The following is a 22,214-nucleotide window of genomic DNA, read 5'->3' on the forward strand; positions in this document are numbered from 1 at the left end:
CACGTCATCTCGAAGCACTTTACAAAGTCAATTTAGTCAAATCATCCACAGATCGGTTTAAAAGTTTCCTAAGGAAACCCAGCAGGTTGCATCGAGTCACTGACTTGCTTCTCTCCTCATGGATGAGCATGGAGCCACAGTGGACAGTCGCTGCCATTGTGTTATTGGCTTTGCAGCAATCCCTCATGCTGTCCGTGCATGTAGCGACAGTGGAGAGGAAAACTCCTTTTTAAAAGGAAGAAGCTTCCAGCAGAACTTATTTCCCTTATTTTTATCCCACCGAGGCCTCATTGCCATCATGCCAACATTTAGCTCCATACACAGATTTCCTATCAGATTCAGGTCAGAACCGTAAAAATAATTACAGTATTTATTTTAGTAAGAAGAGGCAGACTGGTTAAATTATTACTTTAAATTAAAATCTGCCAGGGGTATGAATAATTTTGACCTTCAGTAAGTATCTTCAAGTTCCAGGGGCCACAGTAGTAAATACAGTTAGAAATGTTCCACAAGTTTGAGAGGTGTAAGAGCAAGAGATGAAAGACGATCCAAGGATCACCACCAAGGCCATCAATGCTGGTGGCGACGTCTCAAGACAGACACTTCAACTGGACTCCATGCATGCAGACCATGTTTCCCAGTAAGGCACACAGCTCGCTTGGCCTTTACAAAATCTCGTCAATGAAGCAATGAAGAAGATAACAAAGTAATATTTGGCCACAGTGATATAGCCTTCATTTGACGTGAAATGGAGCATGTTCCACCCCAAGAATGCTACTCCGTCCAGCATTGGGGTGGGAACATAATGCTTTGGGGTAATTTTTTATAGCAAATGAGGCTGGTAGCCTAATCAAACTAAAAGGCATCACATGAAAAGAAACATTGAAGATTCTCAAAATGGACATCAGGCAATCTACATTGAAACTTGGTATTTGGCAACAATGGACGATTCAAAAGGGCAAACTGTTTGTTTTGGAATCTGAAACACATCTGGAGGGCTGAGGAAAAGATTAGCTAACAAAATCTTGCTGCTTTGGAGTGGCCCAGCAGAGTCGTTACCTAAATCTGATAGCCTGTAGAGGGAGCTGAAGATTAGGGGCATGCTACGGAGGCCTTCCAACCTCTGAGACCTGGATCTCACTACCAAAGATAAACCATCAATCTACCAGAGGAAATATGCAAAAAGCTGCTAGAAGAGTTTGATTCTGCATATGAATAATTTGGCAAGCCAATTTCTATCTAAAGTGTAAACAAAAAATACATATCTTTTCAAATTGATCATATATTTTATATTATTTTATTAGATTTGGAGAGATGCCTGTCTGACTTTCTATCAGAAACAAGCTTCTTTGTTGAATGAACATCATTTTACTTCTGAATCTGACACATTTTAGCCATAATTGCACTCACTACCCTACAACCCTGTTAAGCTGCCATCAGATAAGAGGGTCTGGACCTAGTTCCATACCCTGACAAGCAGCAGATAATAGACGCATGGATTTTACCCTAATTATTTCGATGCTATACTATATGAAGAAAGGTTCTGGTTTAAGAAACTATTTTGAATTATATTTTCTGATCTATTTACATGAAATCTTAAAATTGTCTACCGTATCTTTACAAACTAAGGACTCCTTTGTTAGACCACAGTGTAATTTTTGATCTGCTTCCAGGTGAAAGACTCTCTGATGCAGGAGCTGCAGCAGAAGGCTGAGGAGACAGAGCTGCTCGATGTGGAGCTGCAGTCGCTGGAAAGAGAAAGAGTGCGCCTGTCGCTGGTGGAGGAGAAACTTGTGGACATCCTGCAGCTCATGCAGCAGCTCAGGGACCTGGTTAGTTGCACTTTCAGGGTAACTTTTCTGCAGTGCGGGTAAAATCTGTTCGAGTCCTTTGGCAAAGGTAGCTGCTAGCTATAGTTTTGTGTAGTCATATCCACACATTTTAGGACAGTATCAATAAAGAAGGAAACAGTGATTGACTCTGATAATACAATTGCAATCCTTATTTCAGGCTTTCATAACAAATGGAAGGTAGCAGAGTTTCTGGGCAATTTATAGACGTTAACCTGCCAAATGAATAAATAACAAATATTTGGGCCCTCATGTACAAAAACCTGCATTGATTTCCAACTTAAACAGAAATAAAGGTAAAAATCACTACTGGAGTAAGTATTGGTAAAAAAGCCATGAAATATTCAAGTGAAAAAACAATGTAGAAAAACCAGCCTAGTTATAGACCAATGTGAGAAAATATGCAGTATGCATATTCCAGCAACATTTCAGAGCAGCTAAGGTGTGTGCAAGAGTAGCTTAGCATCTGAGAGACAGTGTAAGCGATTCATGATCAGATCAGAATCCAGCAACCATTAGCATGTTGTAAACAGTTGAGTCTGTTGTGAGCAGCAGAGATTATAAAGTCTAATAGGCTTTTCACATAGGAAGCTTTTTTTCAGAAAGAGACACACCCAGCAGACCACAACATAAAATATTGCAGATAGAAAAATTCTCCTCCATAAATGGAGGTGATTTTGCCCCTTCATTTGCAGGACATTGGTGTTCATGGACCATAAGGTTTATTGTTAAGAATCAAGAATCTTTATTGTCATTATCCCACCATAATTACATTTTGTTGTAACATTTCATCATGGTGACATACTGACATTAAGATCAAGATGAGCAGATAGGTTCTTCTACTTCTCTGCAGTCTCAGTGTCCAAGCCCTGGATGTGTGCTGGTGGCGTGGGTCTGGACCTCCTGTGGAAATCAATCACCGTCTTCTTAGTCTTGGTTTTGTTGACCCTGTATCATCAGAAAACCTCTGGATGAGGCAGATACCTGGGTTGTGTCCGAAGTCAGAGGTGTAGAAAAGAAAAGAAAAGAAAAGAAAAGAAAAGAAAAGAAAAGAAAAGAAAAGAAAAGAGGAGAGAGCTGATCCTTGAGGGACCCCTGTGCTGCACACTTACCAGATCAGAAACCAGAGATGTCTCTCATGCAATCAGTGGTGTCAAGTAACTAAATACAATTTTTTTATTTCCCTACTTAAGTAGAAATTTTGGTTATTTATACTTTACTGGAGTAATTATTTTTTAGCCTACTTTTTCCTTCTACTCCTTACAATTTCAAGCAATTATCTGTACTTTCTACTCCTTACATTTTGAAAATAATCTCATTACTTTGTTCTGGCTTGTCGATAAAAAGCTAATAATAACAAATATTCTGATAAATAGCGCTACACGAACAGAGTGACAACACAACAACAACACAACATAGAACAAGTTATTTTCCTTTTTTCATATTTTGATTAACCGCTAGAATTAATTATTAATTTTGGCAACACTGTCTATTGTATACAGACAGCCAAACTAGGCTAATTGGTATAAATTGTTTGACTTTTTGCACCAATACTTATAGGCAACCAGACATGAGATTTTCTGCTCCATGAAAGCCATGTTGATGCTCAGTATTGCACCTATATGAACCTTTAATATATTTTCATTGTGCTAAATGTTTCACTTTCAATGGACATATATGTAGGTGAAACAGCCAATCCCTTTTTTATATATTAACGTCATACTGTACAATTATATTAGGGGGGGGTGGGGGTGATCCGTTCAGAGCTCAGTCTTATCCCCGCCGTTTGTAGAGCAGCAATTCGTCCATCTTCCTCAGCTCCTGTTGTTTTTAGCATCAACACAGCACGCACTGGAACGTAACACCACCCCTCACCATTTCTGCTTTATCTATTAATAAATGACACAAGGGTATTGATGCCAAATGTGAATAACTCTCAGCCTCTCCAGGAGTAAACTAAATACCAAAACTGCTACTTGTGATTAGTAGTTTTTTTTTTCTTTTAGGCTTCTATCCAATGCTCACTTTGCAAAGGTTTGTGTGGTTAGACATGACTCTGTTTCTCTTTTAAAGTGTATTTTAATGACATAACATCCAGCTGAGAATAGTTTTTTTTTTTTTTTTTTTTTTGGTCTCAGAACATCTCCCGAAGGTCTCTAGGGAAAATGTTGCTCAGCACTTTGGAGTCTGGCAGCAACCCACAACACGGTTAGTGGAGCATGCACGGCCAATAAACGTTCCTACAAAGCCTGTGAAGTGAGACAATAAGATTTACTGCTACCCAGTTCAGGGGATTAAATGAAGTTCTATTTGTTTGTAACTTGATTCTGACTCCTGCATTTGCTCTCTTTTTCCACAGGCAAAGCGCGCATTCTGGAAGTGCTCAATGCTCTTTACCATGAGCTAGCTGCATGTGAGATTCTTTCTTCTGGTGGACCTCTGCAGAGAACGCAGAGTCAGCAGTCGCTCCACAACCTCATCTTCTCCTGCTGAAAAAGGCTGCCACCTGCTGGGCCCACTGTGCCACAGCAAGGAGACCTGAAAATAAGATTGATGTGTGTATAGTTTAATATGTTTGGAATGTCTAAAAACTAACTTTTATAAACTAGAGGTAATTACAAACTGCTAAAACTTCTGTTTTGTAAATGTTTTTACACACTTATTTGGAATGTCATTGCTTTTTTACTCTTATAAAAAGACCTGAAAATAAGCTAAGCTTTCTGTGGTCCATAAAGGCCCACCAGCTCTTCTCAACAAAGCTGTGCATGCAGAGAAGTTACCAGCCTAAAGGAACAGGGATCTCACCAGATCTGCACATATCAATATCTTGTACATGGAAAACGCAACTGCTTATACATATGCTAAGAAGCACTGCATAATATATATATTTTTTTTTTTCCATTTGTTACAGCACACTTTTTACCACCTCCGTATCTCTCGAGCTCAGTCAGGACGGAGCGAATGTGAAGATGTTAAATTGCCACTGATTCTCAGTAAGGTGTATATCTAATATTTTTACAGCCTACAGCAGCTTTTCTGCCAGGATTGTCCTGCATATGGCTCTATCCATCTTCTCATGAGCTCTCTCCAGCTTCCCTGTTCCTGCTGAAATAAAGCATGCCCATGGGATGGTGCTGCCACCATCACGTTTCACCATGGGGACGGTGTGCTCAGGAGGAGGCACAGTGTTAGTTTTCTGCTTCACATAGTGTATCGCATGTAAATTTAAACTTTGGTCTCCTCTGGACAGAGCTCCTTCTTCCACATGTTGAGTTTCCTACATGTTGCAATAAACTCCGAGCACAACTTCTTGTGGACTGGTTGACTTTCTCCTTGTTGCTCTTCCAAATCAATTACATTTTATTTATATAGCGCCAATTCATGATCCATCTTATTTCAAGGCACTTTATAAAGTCCAATTCAAAGAAAATATACAGATTGGTCAAAAAGTTTCCTATCTAAGGAAACCCGAGAGATTGCATCAAGTCTTGACTAGCAGCATTCACTCCTGAAGAAGCGTAGAGCCACAGAGAACAGTTGGCTTTGCTGCAATCCCTCATACTGAGCATGCATGAAGCGACAGTGGAAAGAAAAACTCCCCTTTAACAGGGAGGAGAACCTCCAGCAGAACCAGGCTCAGTATGAACGCTCATCTGCCTCCACCCACTGGGGGTTACAGAAGACAGAGCAGAGACACAACAAGGCCAGATTTGTGGATTACATGAAAAATGTTTGTCCTGTCAACAAATTCTCCTACCTGAGCTTGGAGTCTCTGCACCTCCTCCAAAGCTCCTGGGCCTCTTGGCTGGCCTCTCAGTTTAGGTGGGCCACCATGTTTTCATAGGCATGCAGTTTTCTGCTGACAGGTTTTCTCAGTTTTGTACCAGTGGCTTCTTAACAAACTTGTCTTGTTCGTAAACATTGTGGAACTGCTTACTATCCTGTATTTAGATATGTTTGTGTGTTTAAAACGTGCACTGACAAAATCAAAAGCAATACTGTAAAACTGTTAAAGTACATTTGCTAACTGATTCATAAGAACATAAGAATTAGTGTTCTGCTAAATGTGTAACTTTTTTCTGATGATGTTTCCTTTATTTTTGCATTTGGCAGCGCAATAAGCTGTATGTTATTGAGAAGGCCAGTTACCTTAAAAAGCTTATCTTATTACAAAAATTGGATTTTAACTTTGCTGTTTGCCAAAAATGATCAGCTAACTTCACATAAAGAGCAAAGAGAGCCTCTAGAAGCAGACGGGGTGCTATAAAAGATGTGCTTGATATGATTGTGTACTTCCAACTAAAGGTTTGCTGTCATCATGTCTTGCATGTTAGGAAACTGCTCCTGAGAATATTGCAGCTCAGACTACAGTTCCGTTTTCTAAATCCTCAAGAACTTCAGTGTTAGAGAACCACCTACTGAAAGGAAGGCCTCAGAACATACAGAAGAAACAGAATCATGATGCCACCATTGCAGAGCTTGCTCCACATTGGCAGCAGACGGGTGTAAGTCAGTAAGTCAATGTCGACAATGTCACTTTTAGTTGTTGCTTATTATGGAGATCGGCATTAGGATTCTTTAAAGGTGCTCATAAATAAAGTACATTAGCATTTTTTATGTTTTGTTACAATGCTTCACAACAATACTCCCAGGAATAGATCCAAGAATCAAATCACCATCCTCCATGCAGTCTGAGCACAGTTTGGTGATGATCTGTGTATTTCTCAGCACGATCCATCACCTTGCTAAAAGCAGCGCTGATTACAAAGTGCTTTCACGATCATGACACTGAAGCTTTGGACCCATGGTCAGGAAACCCCTCTGAGCCTCTGAGTCATTTCTATAAAACACAAATTATCACTCCAGTTACTAATAAAGAGAAGACGCTGGTCTCACAGGGTGCAATGCTGCCTGCTGCAGCCTGAGCCTTTCTAGCACCTTCCTTCTCCCGCCCAGCTCTGTCTCCACTCCACTAATCATCTGCGCCTGTTTTCACCTGCAAGCCTCACTACTTAAACCCGAACCCTAACCCTCAGTCAGCTCTTCTCAGCCGGTCCGTCTTCAATCCTCTGTTGCACCTCAGTCAGACATTTTCCCACGTTTGGCTGAGCATCAACTCTCCCTAGTCTGACAAGCCAGACTTTCCCGTTCCTGTCTGCACCTCCATGGGTTCTCCCTGCACTGCTGCTGATCCTCCTGCTGCTCCAGGTGATCTCTCAGCTGCGCTCCTAGTCCAATCTGCGGCCCCTCCACCTCCAAGTCCCTCTCTGACCCTAACCCTAACCCTACCCCAGCACAGCTCTCCAGCTCAGCTCTCCAGCTCCATCCCGGTATTGACTCTGGTTCTCTTCCTCCACTAAACCAAAACCTTCAATAAACTCTCTTAACGAAGCTCTGTCTGTGTGTGTGTGTGTGTGTGTGTGTGTGTGTGTGTGTGTGTGTGTGTGTGTGTGTGTTCGGGTTCATCAGGACAAATTCTGGCATGGTCAGAATTGAATTAAAGCAACTATCAAGAAAGCAACAGAAAATTAGTATTTGCATAAATTGAATGTTCTTGCAGATAAAACCCTTAAACATGGAAAACATTTGGAAAGAACAGATTTAACGTCTTTCAAGCTCTAATTTATGTCACTGTTGAAAAACCTTTGATCGTGGATGTTCTCATCTTGTGTCAAAAATATGATCAACTTTGAGAAACAGTCCTGTTTAGTTTGCTATGAGTTACACCACCTTTATAATGTAAGGTTGATATCTTAAGCAGTCTGGAAAGCTATTGCAGTTGGCCATCGAGATGTTATAGAGGCGCTGCGAAATAAACCTGATTTTCATTCATGTTTTCTGTGCACATGAGACATAGAGTTAAAATAGTAGAACACTTGGAGGTTTGTTTTTCTAAAGTATCGCGGGATCTAACACGTCGCCTAGCAACGTGACGCCAACAACTGCACGAGCAGTCGTTCTCCAGCTCGTGCTCCTCTTATGTTAGTTTTTGTTAAAATACCGCTAGCTGGGGCTCTAATTCTTCCGTTTCATTCTCAGTTTGTCAGGTTTAATTAGCGAGAAGGCGCGTTTCCGCCACAATGACCACCGTTTTATCTCAGTCCCATTTTATCTTCGGCCTCCGGGAAGGAGTGGCGAACAATTTGTGTTTTGTTGACGAGCAAACGGTGGTGTTCCCCAGCGGAAACAGCTGTGTGCTCCATAACACCGTCCAAAGATGGCAGCGCTTCATCCCAGGTACTCTTTTACCTTTCTACCTCTCATCCCGGGTTAGGCAGTGGCACCTCAAGGTCAGCAGGGGGAGCTGTTTTCCTTAAAAACTTTACTGGCCATTATTTTACATTTCACACGTAGCGCAGTTACGAGTCTTTTCTTAATGTTGACAACGTGAAACACATGTGGCTACAGCAACATTCATGTAAATAAAAGGCTTCTAGATGAGAGCACTTCACATTTAGAGCATCTGAAAATATAATATGGCTGCGGTGGTGACTTAAACTTGGCTAAAGACTATTTTATCGTAAAGATCCCTCAAAATACCAGTCGGGTCCTACAAATACCGCCTTTGATCATTTTTACAACGGACTCAGTCTAAGTGGTTCTCAAGTGTTTTCTGTTACGCCCCCTGAACAAGGACATTTTTTCAGGCCAACAAAATGGGTCTAGATCGCAACTTTGCTGTTTTCTGTTTCTGTTTTAATGCATCAACGCTGTCTTTCTGAAGATTACCCAGAATCCCTTTTACATTTTATTTCATATACAATGGTTTCTAACAACTAGAATGTTTCAACGTTGCCTCACCTTTTATACTAAATTAAATTAATAACAAGATAAATAGCTTTTAGGCCGCCTTGTAGCTGCAGTCGAAACAAAGGCTGAAACAAAAATGTTCACTGTCTGCGGAGTGAAATAGCTATAAACCTCATATGGCAAAAATAATATCAAGCCATTAATATTAAAGATAAACTTCTGCTACATTAGGTTTTGTACTTTTATAGGAGTTTATTCATATTTTTTTTAATTAAAGAACAAAACAAAACACACAACATGAAATAAAGTATGCCTATAGGCTTCTCCAATAAATACATTGGTAGAAAAAACAGAAATCAGACAATATGATAATTTAAAAATGCAATGACCTACAACATTCACATGTTTGTTTGCACTCTTGGAGATAGTAGATACATATAGTTTCATTTACTTCACCAAAACTGTAAAAAAAAAAAAAAAAAAAAAAAAAAAAAAGGGTGAAGATGATAATAATTGACATTTGTGAATATGACATTTCCCAAATATAATAACTAGACTAGTTGACAGTCTTCTACCTTCATTTGCATTCTTTCCATGAAAACCCAAAATAATATGCTAATACCTTAGTGAATGTTCTTTGACATTCAACAAACCTATAGATAAAAACTGTTTTATGTAAAAAGGATATAAGTTGTGTGTGTGTGTGTGTGTGTGTGTGTGTGTGTGTGTGTGTGTGTGTGTGTGTGTGTGTGTGTGTGTGTTGCTTTCAAACTATGCGGCGATTAACAAATATAGTGGAAAAGATATATAATTATTTGACTTTACGCTACTTATTGAAAACACATTAAGAATATTTTAAAGGAGCAAATGAACTATATCAGACTTCCATTTAGCTTTGAGCTGAACACCCATTTTTTAATTTAATATTTCCAAACAAACATTAGACAAACTTAAGATAATGTAGGTGTAAAGCCTCAGATCTGTGGCGTATTCTTGTGGCACTAGAAGTTCTTGTTTTGTCTTCTTCCCGCTGGTAGGGCCTCTGTGAAGCCAAGCTGGGGCTCCTTCAGGAAGGTGCTGCTTTTCACAGCTTTCCACACGACATCTCTGTGATTCAGGAAGAGAAGTGGAGGATGATTCCTCCTGCTCTGTTGTCCTTCTCCTTCATTTTCCCTAAGCGCTGAACCGTATCAACCACATCAGGCAGCTTTTGTTTTCCTTCTGGAAAAACGGCTTGGCAGATCCTGATGATTTCTTTCTTCATGTCTTCTTTTGAAACTCCATAAAGCTTCAGATTCCAGCATCTGGAGCACACCTGCCACTCAACAAGCCTTTTCTCTAACTCGTGGAGTGTAAACCGTGTCGACTAGCGATCAACCGATACGGTTTTCTTAAGGCCGGTACCGATTATTCTGACATCAGTCTAACCGATACCCGACATGTGCTGCTGGTTCTTGAGGCCCTTTTTTTTCTTCCTCCATTTACATGATAAAAATTACACAATAACAACAAATGTCACACAAATCTTAAAACTTGATTTTAAACAAGCTAATATTAATAACCGGCTTCAGACCGCAGTTTGAAAGTTACACAGAAAAAAACAGGCGTCAGGACTTCTATGGCAGCGCTTTGTTTTGTAATGAATCTCTACATAACTGTTTCACTTTTACACCATATTCTATTTTTTTAGATGTACCTGTACATTCAGCCCATTTAATAAAAACAATAAAACTTTTTAAGCATCTTCCACAACACTCAATGTCACTTTACTAAAAAATAATAATAATAATAATACAAACAAAGAAATGATTTTTAGGAGGTGTATTTTATATAGCCAGAATGCTAGGAAAATGTTATATGTTGATTTCTTTCTATTGCTTCCCTCAGGTTCAGAGAAAAGTCTGGGCCAGCGTGCTTTGGCCCTGAGTCCAAACCGCCGTTACCTAGCAGTGTCAGAGAAGGCTGAGAAGGCCTCCATCACGGTGTTTGACCTGCACCATGAGCAGGGCAGGAAGAGAAAGGTTCTCACTGCCGGGGATTTGCTGGTTCAAGAGTTTCTATGCATGGCTTTCTCGCCTGATTCCAAGTACCTCATTGGTCAAACTGGAGCTCCAGAATGGATGCTCATCTTCTGGTTTTGGGAAAAAAACAAAGTCCTGGCAATGTTGAAGACAACCACGTCTAATAACCCCATTACACAGGTGAGTCATTCCCACCGTCATCCATTCAGTGAAGCTGGGACAGGTGCTGCTACGGTGTTTGTTTGTCTCACCAGATCAGCTTCAGCCCTCACAACAACATGCAGGTCTGTGTGAGTGGGAATGGTGTGTTCAAGATGTTTCGCTGCTCAGAAGGGGTCCTAAAACAGAGCAGCATTGCCAAGGCGGAGTCGTTCAACTTCCTGTGTCACACCTGGATGTCAGAAGACAGGGTTGTTGCAGGAACGGACACAGGCAGGCTGCTGGTGTCTGAATCTGGAGACCTGAGGAAAGAGCTCAAGATGTCCTCTAAGCCTGTGCAGGGCCAGAATGACAGGTCAGATTTTAGATTGGAAAACAACGCTGTGCATTTTTATTTTTACACCATAACTAATATTAGGGTGAGTTCTTTATTTTTACCATTCATATTTCTCCTTGTCTCTCTTTATTGATCCAATCAAGAAAGTACCTTTAAGAAATAGACATTATTTCGACAAACGTAAAATATCCAACTATCTCACATGGAAAGTTCACTGAGGCATTTATAGGAATTTTCCATATAATTTTATAATATGAATGTGAGGGATTAAATCATAAAAATATTCAGTTTAAGTCAAATGTAGGTTAGGCTGTGGGCAGGAAGGATCTCCAGCAGTCGGTAGTACAGCAGTTCTGTAAAAGCCTCTGAAAGAACACGCTCTGCTGTTGTACAACAGGATGCTCAGGGTGCTCCATAATGTTGTTCATCTTTATGAAGAACTTCTCCTCGCTACAATCAACTCCACAAAACAAAATCTATATGGGAGAACTATTCTGCCATAAATCTACACCGTCTCCTCTGCCTAGAGGAGTACAGTCTGATCTGTCCCCTCTGGTATACAGCTTCACAGATAAGAAAATCTATACATAAAACCTGTTATATTCTAAAACTATTTTAGATTTCATCATACAGCAATTATTTATGATACAAAAAAACAATTGTAGAAATGATATATGCCTATCTGATAGATATATAAGGCATGGCAAGTTTATTTATACAGCACTTTTCAGTAACAAGACGATTCATAGTGCTCAATCTTCTTGGTTTATGTGTGAATGTATGTCAAGAACTAAGAATCTTTATTGTCACTATGTGTTACCATAATGAACTTTCTGATGAGACCCCAGCTACGAATGTACACAGATTACACATAAGACCCAGAAACGGCAAGACTTTTTTTCTTGTTTTTATGAACTCAGGTGTTTGCACTGACCAGTGACGCTTCCTGAGAATCCTAAAGTGTCCAAATAGTCCTTTGCATCCAATAGACTCATGTTTGAGTTAAAAAGTCAGATGGTGGCGCAGCAGGTAGTGTGACCCACGTATGGAGGCCTTAGTCCTCGACGCGGTCGACCCGGGTTCAACTCAGACCCGCGGTCCTTTGCCGCTTGTCTCTCCACCCCCTTTCTGTCAGCCTACTGTAATAAAAAGCGAGCCACTAGAGCTGCAAAAAAATAAAAAAAGTCAGATCTAATTATATGAACGATGTCGCAATAAAAGTATTCACTCGTAATTCGGCCTTTTCATTATTAGTCACTGCAACTTGATGTTCTATATTTAATAGATGACAATCCCATTCTCCTAATCATCCCCATAACTTCTTGTATTTTAGGGACACTGCAGGTTGTGCAACCAAAATCCCTGCAATCGGTCCTATTTGCCCGTTTTAATGTATATCTTGAGTTTATTATACTCAGATGTTGAAAAGTTATGAGACCATTTGACCAATTTAAACCCTTATTTCTTCCACTAAGTCCTTGTTTGCATGTATCACTTGCACTGTTTTCTTTCATTTATTTTCTGTTGTTTTTGGAATGGAGCTTGATTGATACAACCTCTAACTATCCAAGTCCTTTTGTATCTGTACAAACTGTCTTTCACACATAAAAGTAAATTAGAACTACATACCAGCTGTATGTTTAGCTGTCCGCATTGTGTCTATCCAGATTTTGCCGAGAACAGTATGTACCAAATCACTTGGGCTGTTGACGATGTCATTCACAAAACTGAGCTAAAGAACTAGAAACAAATGTTAGGTCTAAAACAGATTATTTATTAAGACACCTACCCCTTCCCCCATAATCAATTATAAGCACTGAATTCCCCAAATAGAATTTTTAACTCTATTTCTTCAAGTTTACTGAAAACCAGCTCTCTATAGTGATTGTAAAAATACAAAAATATGAAATTCCTCCATTAATAAAAGTAACACAGCCACCTTCTTCCCATCTTCTCTGTCAAGCCTAATGGTCATATACATTCATATATGCAATGAATGTAAAATGCAAAGATAGTTTCAACTATGATTCCAGAAAACAAATTACATCAGGCTTTTCCTTCTGAAAGTAAATAAATAGCTTAAAATCTTGTCCATTTGCATTAAGGCCAGGATTAGTGTGGTCAGTATAGCATGCTGAGTCTTTCCATTGTTTTGGTCTTGCTGCTCTGACGTCCCTGACACTGCTGCTTCACTGTGCAGGCACCTGGAAGTGAGGCGAATCAAAGAAGGTGATGTGAATGAAGGTGTGACCCTCTTTCGCATCACCGCCATCCTGTCCTACTCCAAGGGCTTTGTGTGCTCCACAGGTCCCGGCACTGTCTGTCTGTTTGAGAGGCTGGAGGAGGACGTCTATAGGAAAAGCAGAGAGATACAGGTAAAAATTTAAGTTGGGAATTTAAACAGAAACGAGACTGTGAACCCTGCATCTTTGTTAATCTTTGCTGTGCCAGATCCTCTCAGATCCAGGCAGCAGTGATTTAACTCCAGCCCAGGGTCACGAGATAGACACCATGTGCATCAGTCCTGCAGAGGAGACTCTGGCTATCAGCACAACCCAGCGGCAGCTCTACAGCATTAATCTTTCATCTGCAGACACGAAGAGGGTACTGGAGCACAATATCTGCCCGTACTAGCAGCGACAGAGATCCAAAGCTAGAAAAAAAAGTAGTTTAGACTGACATTACTTATAATGATTATATTTATTTGTCATTGCAACAAACATTCCAGTGAAATTCGTCCTCTGCATTTAACCCTTCCCTTAGCAAGCAGCGGGCTGCCACTGTGAGCTTCCCTTGGAGCAGTCTGGGGCTCAGTGTCTTGCTCAGGGACCCAGAGTGGCAGTCTGTGGCAGTACTTACTGAGCTTTCAGAGATTGTAAAAGATTATTTCTGCCTGCTTGTGTTTAAATCAACTTCCCCAGTTCAAAGAAGATAGCCACATTTTTGGAAAAGCTTGGATGTTTTATTTCCAGCATTTGCATCATAACATCAATCACCAATTCGTCAGTGTAGTGCTGCAGGGTGCATCTGGCTGCTGCTTTTTCTTTCTGCTTCTTTAAGGTATTACAGCAGTTTTATCTCAATTTAAAAATGGAAAGTTGATGTAAACTCTGCTCTTTCCATCAGGAGGGAAAGCTACATTTTGAGTTTTTGACCCAGCCATTCCACTCCAACTCTATCACTGGTTTGTCCATCTGCATCCGTAAGCCCTTCATGGCCACCAGCTCCTTAGACCACTCTGTACGGATCTGGAATTATGAGACAAGGTAGGCATTCCCACTTATGCATCTATTCCTTGTGTCTGTTTCTTCTTGCGACATATTTACCTTATTTTCTTAGACAGGTTTTAGGTTATAGCTCACAGTAAAAAGAAACATCCAACCTTTGCCAGGTTTACACTTTCGTCATTTACAGATGCTTTTGCCATGTTCCAGCAACAAACTTCAACATATTTCATTCTGGTTTTATGTGACAGATAAATACAAAGAAGTCATCTAGAAAATTTCTGCCCATTCTCTGGGAAACAGTTCAAGCTCAGTCAGCTTAGATGGAGAACGTTTGAGAACAGATTCTTTGCTGGATTTGGGTCTCAACTGGGCCATGTAACACATATACACCATCTTCCCATTGTCCCTTGTGAAGAAATGCATCAAAACTGCATGATGCTGCCACCACCAATTCAATTTTATTTTATTTATATAGCGCCAATTCATGAAACATGTCATCTCGAGGCACTTTACAAAGTCATATCAATCATATTATACTGATTGGTCAAAATTTTCCTATATAAGGAAACCAGTTGATTGCATCAAAGTCTCTCCAAGCAGCATTCACTCCTGGAGAACCGTAGAGCCACAGGGAGAGTCGTCTGCATTGTACATGGCTTTGCTGCAATCCCTCATACTGAGCAAGCATGAAGCGACAGTGGAAAGAAAAACTCCCCATTAACAGGAAGGAAAACCTCCAGCAGAACCGGGCTCAGTATGAACGGTCATCTGCCTCGACCGACTGGGGTTACAGAAGACAGAGTAGAGACACAGTGTTTCTAATTTTGGCGAAATTCCTGAGGTGAAAAAAGGAAACCATGTTTCACTGTGAAGGTTGTGTGTTCAGGGTGACGTGCAATGTTAGTTTTCTGCCACACACAGCATTTTGAATGAAGGCCAAAAGTTTAATTATGGTCAGGGGAGTACTTGTGCATGTTTGCTGGATCTCTTCATTGAGCACTAAGTGAAATTTCACCACTAGGTGGGCTGTTGAGCTCTGTCTGCAGACCAAATTGCTGCTCAATCTCCAACAATTAACCCACATGCCACAGTTGTAGCATTACACTGAATCAAATCAACATAGCAACACAAGTCTAACAAGACTGTAACACCAACAGAAACAAACATTTGACTGCATGCTGTTCCTCACCTGTAAGGAGGAGAAAAGCTAGCTCCGAGTCAAACTGGAGCTGCTTCTGCTCTGGAAATGGTCTCCACCTTGGAAATGCGAGGCCAATGTTAATCATTGTTTTGTCTCTTTCCTTATCGTAACACTTCTTTGCCAAAGACCGTTTTATTGTGAGTCCTGATCGTCTACAGATGAACGCGGTGGTGGCATTTTAGGGCAGGGAGGAGCTAAACCCTGAATGGCAGCTGTTCACATGGACTGGAGAACAACACAGAGAGATGGTGTGTGATGTCCTACCATATTCCATTTAAAAACATACCTTTGGTTCTTCACATCACTATTTTTTGTTCTTTTTATCCAAAATAATTTAATTTCTGCACATAAAAATGACTTCTGGCAAACATAAATTGGACTTCTTTTAGGTTTTTTTCCAACACTGGTTTTCTCCTTTCTGCTAATTCATGGTGGCTTTCATGACTATTGCCCTGGCAACAGACTCTCCCAACAGCGCCGTGGATCTCTGCTATGTTCTCAGTGTGCCTTGGTCTTCACGGTGCCTTTGAGGCCAGAACCAGAACAGCTGCATTTATACTCAGATTACATTACACACAGCTTGATTCTGTTTACTAGTTAGATGACTTTGGAAGGCAGTTGGTTGGACAAAAATAAAAAAATAAATGCAAGCCAAACTTACAAAGGCGTCTTGAAAACCCATAAAACATTCTGTTGCTCTCTGCAAGGCGTTGTAAACAGTCTTTCCTTTAATATCAGGTGTAATATTAAGCGTACATAAACAGACCACATATTCCACCTTGTAAATTTTTATAGAGATGAAGCAGACAGGGAAATAATGACGTGAAGCCCAAACTTTTCTTCTAGTGGCTCACAGCAGTATTCACACCCCCTGAAACATTTCCACATTTTGTCCCATTACAGCCACAAACATAAACACATTTTATTGAAATATTATGTGAAAGTCCAACACAAAGTGGTATACAATCGTGAAGTAGAAAGAAAATCATACCCATCCATCCGTCCGTCCGTCTTCTTCCGCTTATCCGGGGTCGGGTCGCGGGGGTAGCAGCTTCAGTAGGGAGGCCCAGACGTCCCTCTCCCCGGCCACTTGGGCCAGCTCCTCAGGAGGAATCCCAAGGCGTTCCCAGGCCAGCCGAGAGACATAGTCCCTCCAGCGTGTCCTGAGTCTTCCCCTGGGCCTCCTCCCGGTGGGACGTGCCCGGAACACCTCACCAGGGAGGCGTCCAGGAGGCATCCTGACCAGATGCCCGAGCCACCTCAACTGGCTCCTCTGGACGTGGAGGAGCAGCGGCTCTACTCTGAGTCCTCCCCGGATGACTGAGCTCCTCACCCTATCTCTAAGGGAGAGCGCAGACACACTACGGAGAAAACTCATTTCGGCCGCTTGTATCCGGGATCTCGTTCTTTCGGTCACGACCCAAAGCTCATGGCCATAGATGAGGGTAGGAACGTAGATCGACCGGTAAATCGAGAGCTTCACCTTTTGGCTCAGCTCTCTCTTCACCACAACGGATCGGTACAGCACCCGCTTCACAGCAGACGCTGCACCAATCCGCCTGTCAATCTCCCGCTCCATCTTCCCCTCATTCCTGAACAAGACCCCAAGATACTCGAACTCCTCCACTAGGGGCAGCACATCCTCCCCAACCCGGAGAAGGAACTCTACCCTTTTCCAGTTCAAGACCATAGTCTCGGATTTGGAGGCACTGATTTTCATCCCGGCAGCTTCGCACTCGGCTGCGAACCGCTCCAGTGAGAGCTGTAGATCACGCCCTGATGAAGCCAATAGGACCACGTCATCCGCGAATAGCAGAGACGCAATCCTAAGGCCACCAAAACGGATCCCCTCAACACCTTGGCTGCGCCTAGAAATTCTGTCCATAAAAGTTATGAACAGAATCGGTGACAAAGGGCAACCTTGGCAGAGTCCAACTCTCACCAGAAACGAGTCCGACTTACAGCCGGCAATGCGGACCAGACTCTGACACCGGTCGTACAGAGACCTGACAACCCTTATTAAAGGGTCCGGTACTCCATACTCCCGGAGTACCCCCCACAGGATCCCCCGGGGGACACGGTCGAATGCCTTCTCCAGATCCACAAAGCACATGTAGACTGGTTGGGCAAACTCCCATGCCCCCTCAAGAATCCTGCTGAGGGTGTAGAGCTGGTCCAGTGTTCCACAGCCAGGACGAAAACCACACTGCTCTTCCTGAATCTGAGATTTGACTATCCGACGGACCCTCCTTTCCAGAACCCTGGAATAGACCTTACCAGGGAGGCTTAAGAGTGTGATTCCCCTGTAGTTGGAACACACCCTCTGGTCCCCCTTTTTAAATAGGGGGACCACCACCCCAGTCTGCCAATCCAGGGGAACTGCCCCCGATGTCCACGCAATGTTGCAGAGCCGCGTTAACCAACTGTGTTGTGTCTCTGCTCTGTCTTCTGTAACCCCCAGTCGGTCGAGGCAGATGACCGTTCATACTGAGCCTAGTTCTGGTTCTGATGGAGGTTTTCCTTCCCGTTAATGGGGAGTTTTCCTTTCCACTGTCGCTTCATGCTTGCTCAGTATGAGGGATTGCAGCAAAGCCATGTACAATGCAGACGACTCTCCCTGTGGCTCTACGGTTCTCCAGGAGTGAATGCTGCTTGTCGGGACTTTGAAGCAATCAACTGGTTTCCTTATATAGGACATTTTTGACCAATCTGTATAATATGATTGATTTGACTTTGTAAAGTGCCTTGAGATGACATGTTTCATGATTTCGCTATATAAATAAAATTGAATTGAATTGAATTGAACATCCAGAGCCTTAAGGTACTCAGGGTGAATCTCATCCACCCCCGGGGCCTTGCCACCGAGGAGGTTTTTAACAACCTCGACAACCTCAGCACCAGAGATGGGAGAACCCGACCCAGAGTCCTCAGGCTCTGCTTCCTCAATGGAAGACGTGTTGGTGGGATTAAAGAGGTCTTCTAAGTATTCCGCCCACCGAAACACGACGTCCCAAGTCGAGGTCAGCAGCACACCACCCCCACTATAAACAGTGTTGGTACCGCACTGCTTCCCCCTCCTGAGACGCTGGATAGTGGACCAGAATCCCTTCGAAGCCGTACGGAAGTCTTTCTTCATGGCCTCTCCGAACTCTTCCCACGCCCGAGTTTTTGCCTCGGTGACCAGCCGAGCCGCCTGCCGCTTCGACTGCCGGTACACATCAGCTGCTTCCGGAGTCCCACAGGCCAAAAAAGCCCGGTAGGACACCTTCTTCAGCTTGACGGCTTCCCTCATCGATGGTGTCCACCAGCGGGTTTGAGGGTTGCCGCCGTGACATGCACCGACAACCTTGAGGCCACAGCTCCAACTAGCCGCCTCAACAATAGAGGCGCGGAACATAATCCATTCAGACTCAATGTCCCCCGCCTCCCTCGGGACGTGTTTAAAGTTCTCCCGGAGGTGGGAGTTAAAGCTCCGTCTCCTGATACGTTTGGGCCTGCCAGATCTGACCGGCTTCCTCCCCCCACCATCGGAGCCAACTCACCACCAGGTAGTGGTCGGTGGAGAGCTCCGCCCCTCTCTTCACCCGAGTGTCCAAGACATGCGGCCGCAGGTCAGATGAAACGACAACAAAGTCGATCATCGAACTATGGCCTAGGGTTTCCTGGTGCCAAGAGCACATATGGACACCCTTATGCTTGAACATGGTGTTTGTGATGGACAATCCATGACGAGCACAGAAGTCCAACAACAGAACACCACTCGAGTTCAGATCAGGTAGGCCGTTCCTCCCAAACACGCCCCTCCAGGTCCCACTGTCATTGCCCACGTGAGTGTGGGCAATGACAGTGCCCACGCTCACGACAGAAAATCATAACAGAAAATCATACATGATTTAAAACATTTTTTACAAATAAAACACTGAAAAGTGTGCTAAAGTATTTAGCCCCCCTTTTTTCTGTAACCAGTTGCCTTCAGAAGTTGCCTGATGATGGCTAAAGACTGAATAGAGTCCATCTGTGTTTAATCCAATTTTAGTACAAATACAACTGCTCTGTGATGGTCTCAGAGGTTGGTTAAGTGAATATTGGGGAGCAAACAGCACCATGCAGTCCAAGGAAAACACCAGACAGGCCAGGAGAAAAATGTGGAGAAGTTTAAAGCAGGCTTAGGCCATAAAAAGATATCCCAAGCTTTGAACAGATAACGGAGCATGGTAGATGACCATTCATGCATGCTCAGTATGAGGGATTGCTGCAAAGCCATCAACAATGCAGACGACTGTCCACTGTGGCTCTACGCTCTTTCAGGAGGAGTGAATGCTGCTTGGAGAGACTTGATGCAACCTGCTGGGTTTCCTTAGAGAGGATTTTTTTTGACCAATCTGTAAAATCTGACTTTGGAAAGTGCCTTGAGATGACATGTTTCATGAATTGGCGCTATATAAATAAAACTGAATTGAATTGTTCAATCAAACATCTGGAAATGGAAAGAATATGGCACAGCTGTAGACCTAGCAAGACAAGGCCATTGACCTAAACTTACAGGCCCAACAAGGAGAGCACTGATCAGAGATGCAGCCAAAAGGCTCATGGTGACTCTCAACGAACTGAAGAGATCCACAGCTCAGGTGGGGGAATCTGTCCACATGGCAACTATTAGTCATGCAAAAATGTGGACATTATTGAATAGTGGCAAGAAGAAAGCTATTGTTAAAAAGAAAACTATAATAAGTCCTGTTTGTAGTTTACCAGAAGCCATGTTGGGGAGACAGCAAACATGTGGAAGAAGGTACTTTGGTCAGACAACACCAAAATGTAACGTTTTGACCAAAATACAAAACGCTACGTGTGGCAGAGATTTCACACTGGACGTCACTCTGAACACACCATCCCCACTGTCAAATACGGTGGTGGCAGCATCATGCTCTGGGGGTGCTTCTCTTTAGCAGAAGAAAACCTATTGGAGTCTGCAAAAGACTGTAAAAAAATAAATATAAATAAATCATGTATGTTTATCTTTCTACTTCAATATTGTACCACTTCGTGTTGGTCTTTCACACAAGATTCCAATAAAGAAATCTTTATGTTTGTGGTTGTAATGTGACAATGTGTGGAAAGGTTCAAGGGGTATGAAGACCTTTGCAAGCCACTGTATATGACTGATCTAGGTCCACACAGGGTGTGCTAGCGGAGCAGCTAATCCTGCTGTTTTCTCTAAATGGTCACCAGAGAGTTGGAGCTGTACAAAGAGTTCCAGGAGGAGGCGTTCAGCGTAGCTCTGCACCCCACGGGTCTCTTCATCCTGGTGGGCTTTTCAGACAAACTCAGGCTGATGAACCTGTTCATTGATGACATCCGCACCTTTAAAGAGTTCACACTGCGTGGCTGCAGAGAGGTGATGGGATTGGCTGCATGAACTGGAAGGCTGAAATCATCGCATTGTGCAGACTTCTGTTTCAACCTGCTTCCTCCCCATGTTTAGTGTGCTTTTAGCCATGGTGGCCACATGTTTGCTGCTGTGAATGGAAACGTCATTCACATCTACTCTTTCACCTCTTTTGAGAATATTCTCAATCTGAAGGGCCACAATGGAAAGGTGAGTAGGCACAAATGGATACCTATCAGACCTAAAGTCAAATATGCGATTGGTCCAGTTTGCAGTTTTTTCTGTCGATCAGGTGCGGGCCATTGCATGGAGCCTTGATGACAGCCAGTTGGTGTCTAGTGGGACAGATGGCGCTGTGTATGAGTGGAGCACACAGACTGGGAAGCGGGAGTCTGAGAGCGTCCTCAAGTCCTGCAGCTACACAGGCGTGGCTTTCTCCTCAGACTACAAGAGCATCCTAGCTGTAGGATCAGACCTCACTGTCAGGGAGATACAGGACTGTCAGGCCAGTAGAAGAACTATTTGAACAAGATTTATTGTAGAGAATCAAGCAAAAACGTTGGAATGCAACAGGAAAGTGTGAAGTAAAAGTGACTGAAATTGGTTCCACAGGTACTGAGGGAGGTCCCTGCTGATGAGATAGCTCACACCGCACTTGCAGTGTCTCACTCTGGGAGGGTTGTGTTCACTGGTACCTCCACTGGAACCATTAGAGCCATTAAATACCCCTTACCCATTCAGAAGGAGTGGATCACTCAGCACGCTCACTGTGGCCTTGTCACCAGGGTGAGTCCAATCAGCTGAATGGCTGGAAATACTATCCCCCTGTGGATGTGTCACTCTTTTTAGTGCTTTGATAAATAGACTCTTGATCAAAAACTAACAACTTCAAAGTGATAAACTGCAAAAAAGTGATTGGAAGAATAAAGTGACTAACCTCATTCAGTCAAGGTCCAGTTTACTGATTATAAACTATTTATCATAAAGTATTTTCTTGTCAAAAAAGCCAAACTGTATTATACTGGACTTTATTTTAAAAAGCAATTATGAAACATCCAACAGAGGTGAAAGTAAATTTACAGATTTTCCAGTGTCAGAAGTTTGCTTCAACTCATTATGAGCATTAATGTCACATTTAATGTAGCCTTTAAATGATACATTTGAAGCGTTACTGCTAGAATGATTTTGACATATATAGAGCTTCAGTATTGTTTTATTCCAAACATATATTTAATTTCCCTTTGGGATAAATTAAGTATTTTTGAATTTGAATTGAATTTTAA

At 42.4% G+C, this 22,214-nt stretch overlaps 2 protein-coding genes across 3 annotated transcripts in view; both read left to right on the forward strand.

Moving 5' to 3' along the window:
* The window catches only part of efcc1 (EF-hand and coiled-coil domain containing 1), a 29,202-nt gene extending 24,042 nt beyond the window's left edge, over nucleotides 1-5,160 (forward strand). The window contains exons 6-8 of one of the 2 annotated variants that reach the window (XM_036152083.1): nucleotides 1,674-1,832; nucleotides 3,989-4,106; nucleotides 4,210-4,311. In XM_036152083.1, the coding sequence (XP_036007976.1) occupies nucleotides 1,674-1,832; nucleotides 3,989-4,063 (234 nt within the window). In that variant the 3' untranslated portion in view covers nucleotides 4,064-4,106; nucleotides 4,210-4,311. Of the gene's footprint in view, nucleotides 1-1,673; nucleotides 1,833-3,988; nucleotides 4,107-4,209 lie in introns of both variants that reach the window. The other variant, XM_012882490.3, reaches the window with a different exon arrangement.
* A 2,619-nt stretch (nucleotides 5,161-7,779) lies between these two features.
* cfap57 (cilia and flagella associated protein 57) overlaps nucleotides 7,780-22,214 on the forward strand; it is a 28,129-nt gene continuing 13,694 nt past the window's right edge. The window contains exons 1-10 of the mRNA XM_012882506.3: nucleotides 7,780-8,087; nucleotides 10,488-10,801; nucleotides 10,876-11,135; nucleotides 13,318-13,492; nucleotides 13,569-13,721; nucleotides 14,244-14,383; nucleotides 20,775-20,940; nucleotides 21,028-21,141; nucleotides 21,224-21,436; nucleotides 21,544-21,717. Coding sequence (XP_012737960.2) covers nucleotides 7,931-8,087; nucleotides 10,488-10,801; nucleotides 10,876-11,135; nucleotides 13,318-13,492; nucleotides 13,569-13,721; nucleotides 14,244-14,383; nucleotides 20,775-20,940; nucleotides 21,028-21,141; nucleotides 21,224-21,436; nucleotides 21,544-21,717 — 1,866 coding nt within the window. The 5' untranslated portion in view covers nucleotides 7,780-7,930. The remainder of the gene's footprint in view (nucleotides 8,088-10,487; nucleotides 10,802-10,875; nucleotides 11,136-13,317; nucleotides 13,493-13,568; nucleotides 13,722-14,243; nucleotides 14,384-20,774; nucleotides 20,941-21,027; nucleotides 21,142-21,223; nucleotides 21,437-21,543; nucleotides 21,718-22,214) is intronic.

This window comes from Fundulus heteroclitus, chromosome 20 (assembly GCF_011125445.2).
Source record: "Fundulus heteroclitus isolate FHET01 chromosome 20, MU-UCD_Fhet_4.1, whole genome shotgun sequence".
Lineage (NCBI taxonomy): Eukaryota > Metazoa > Chordata > Actinopteri > Cyprinodontiformes > Fundulidae > Fundulus > Fundulus heteroclitus.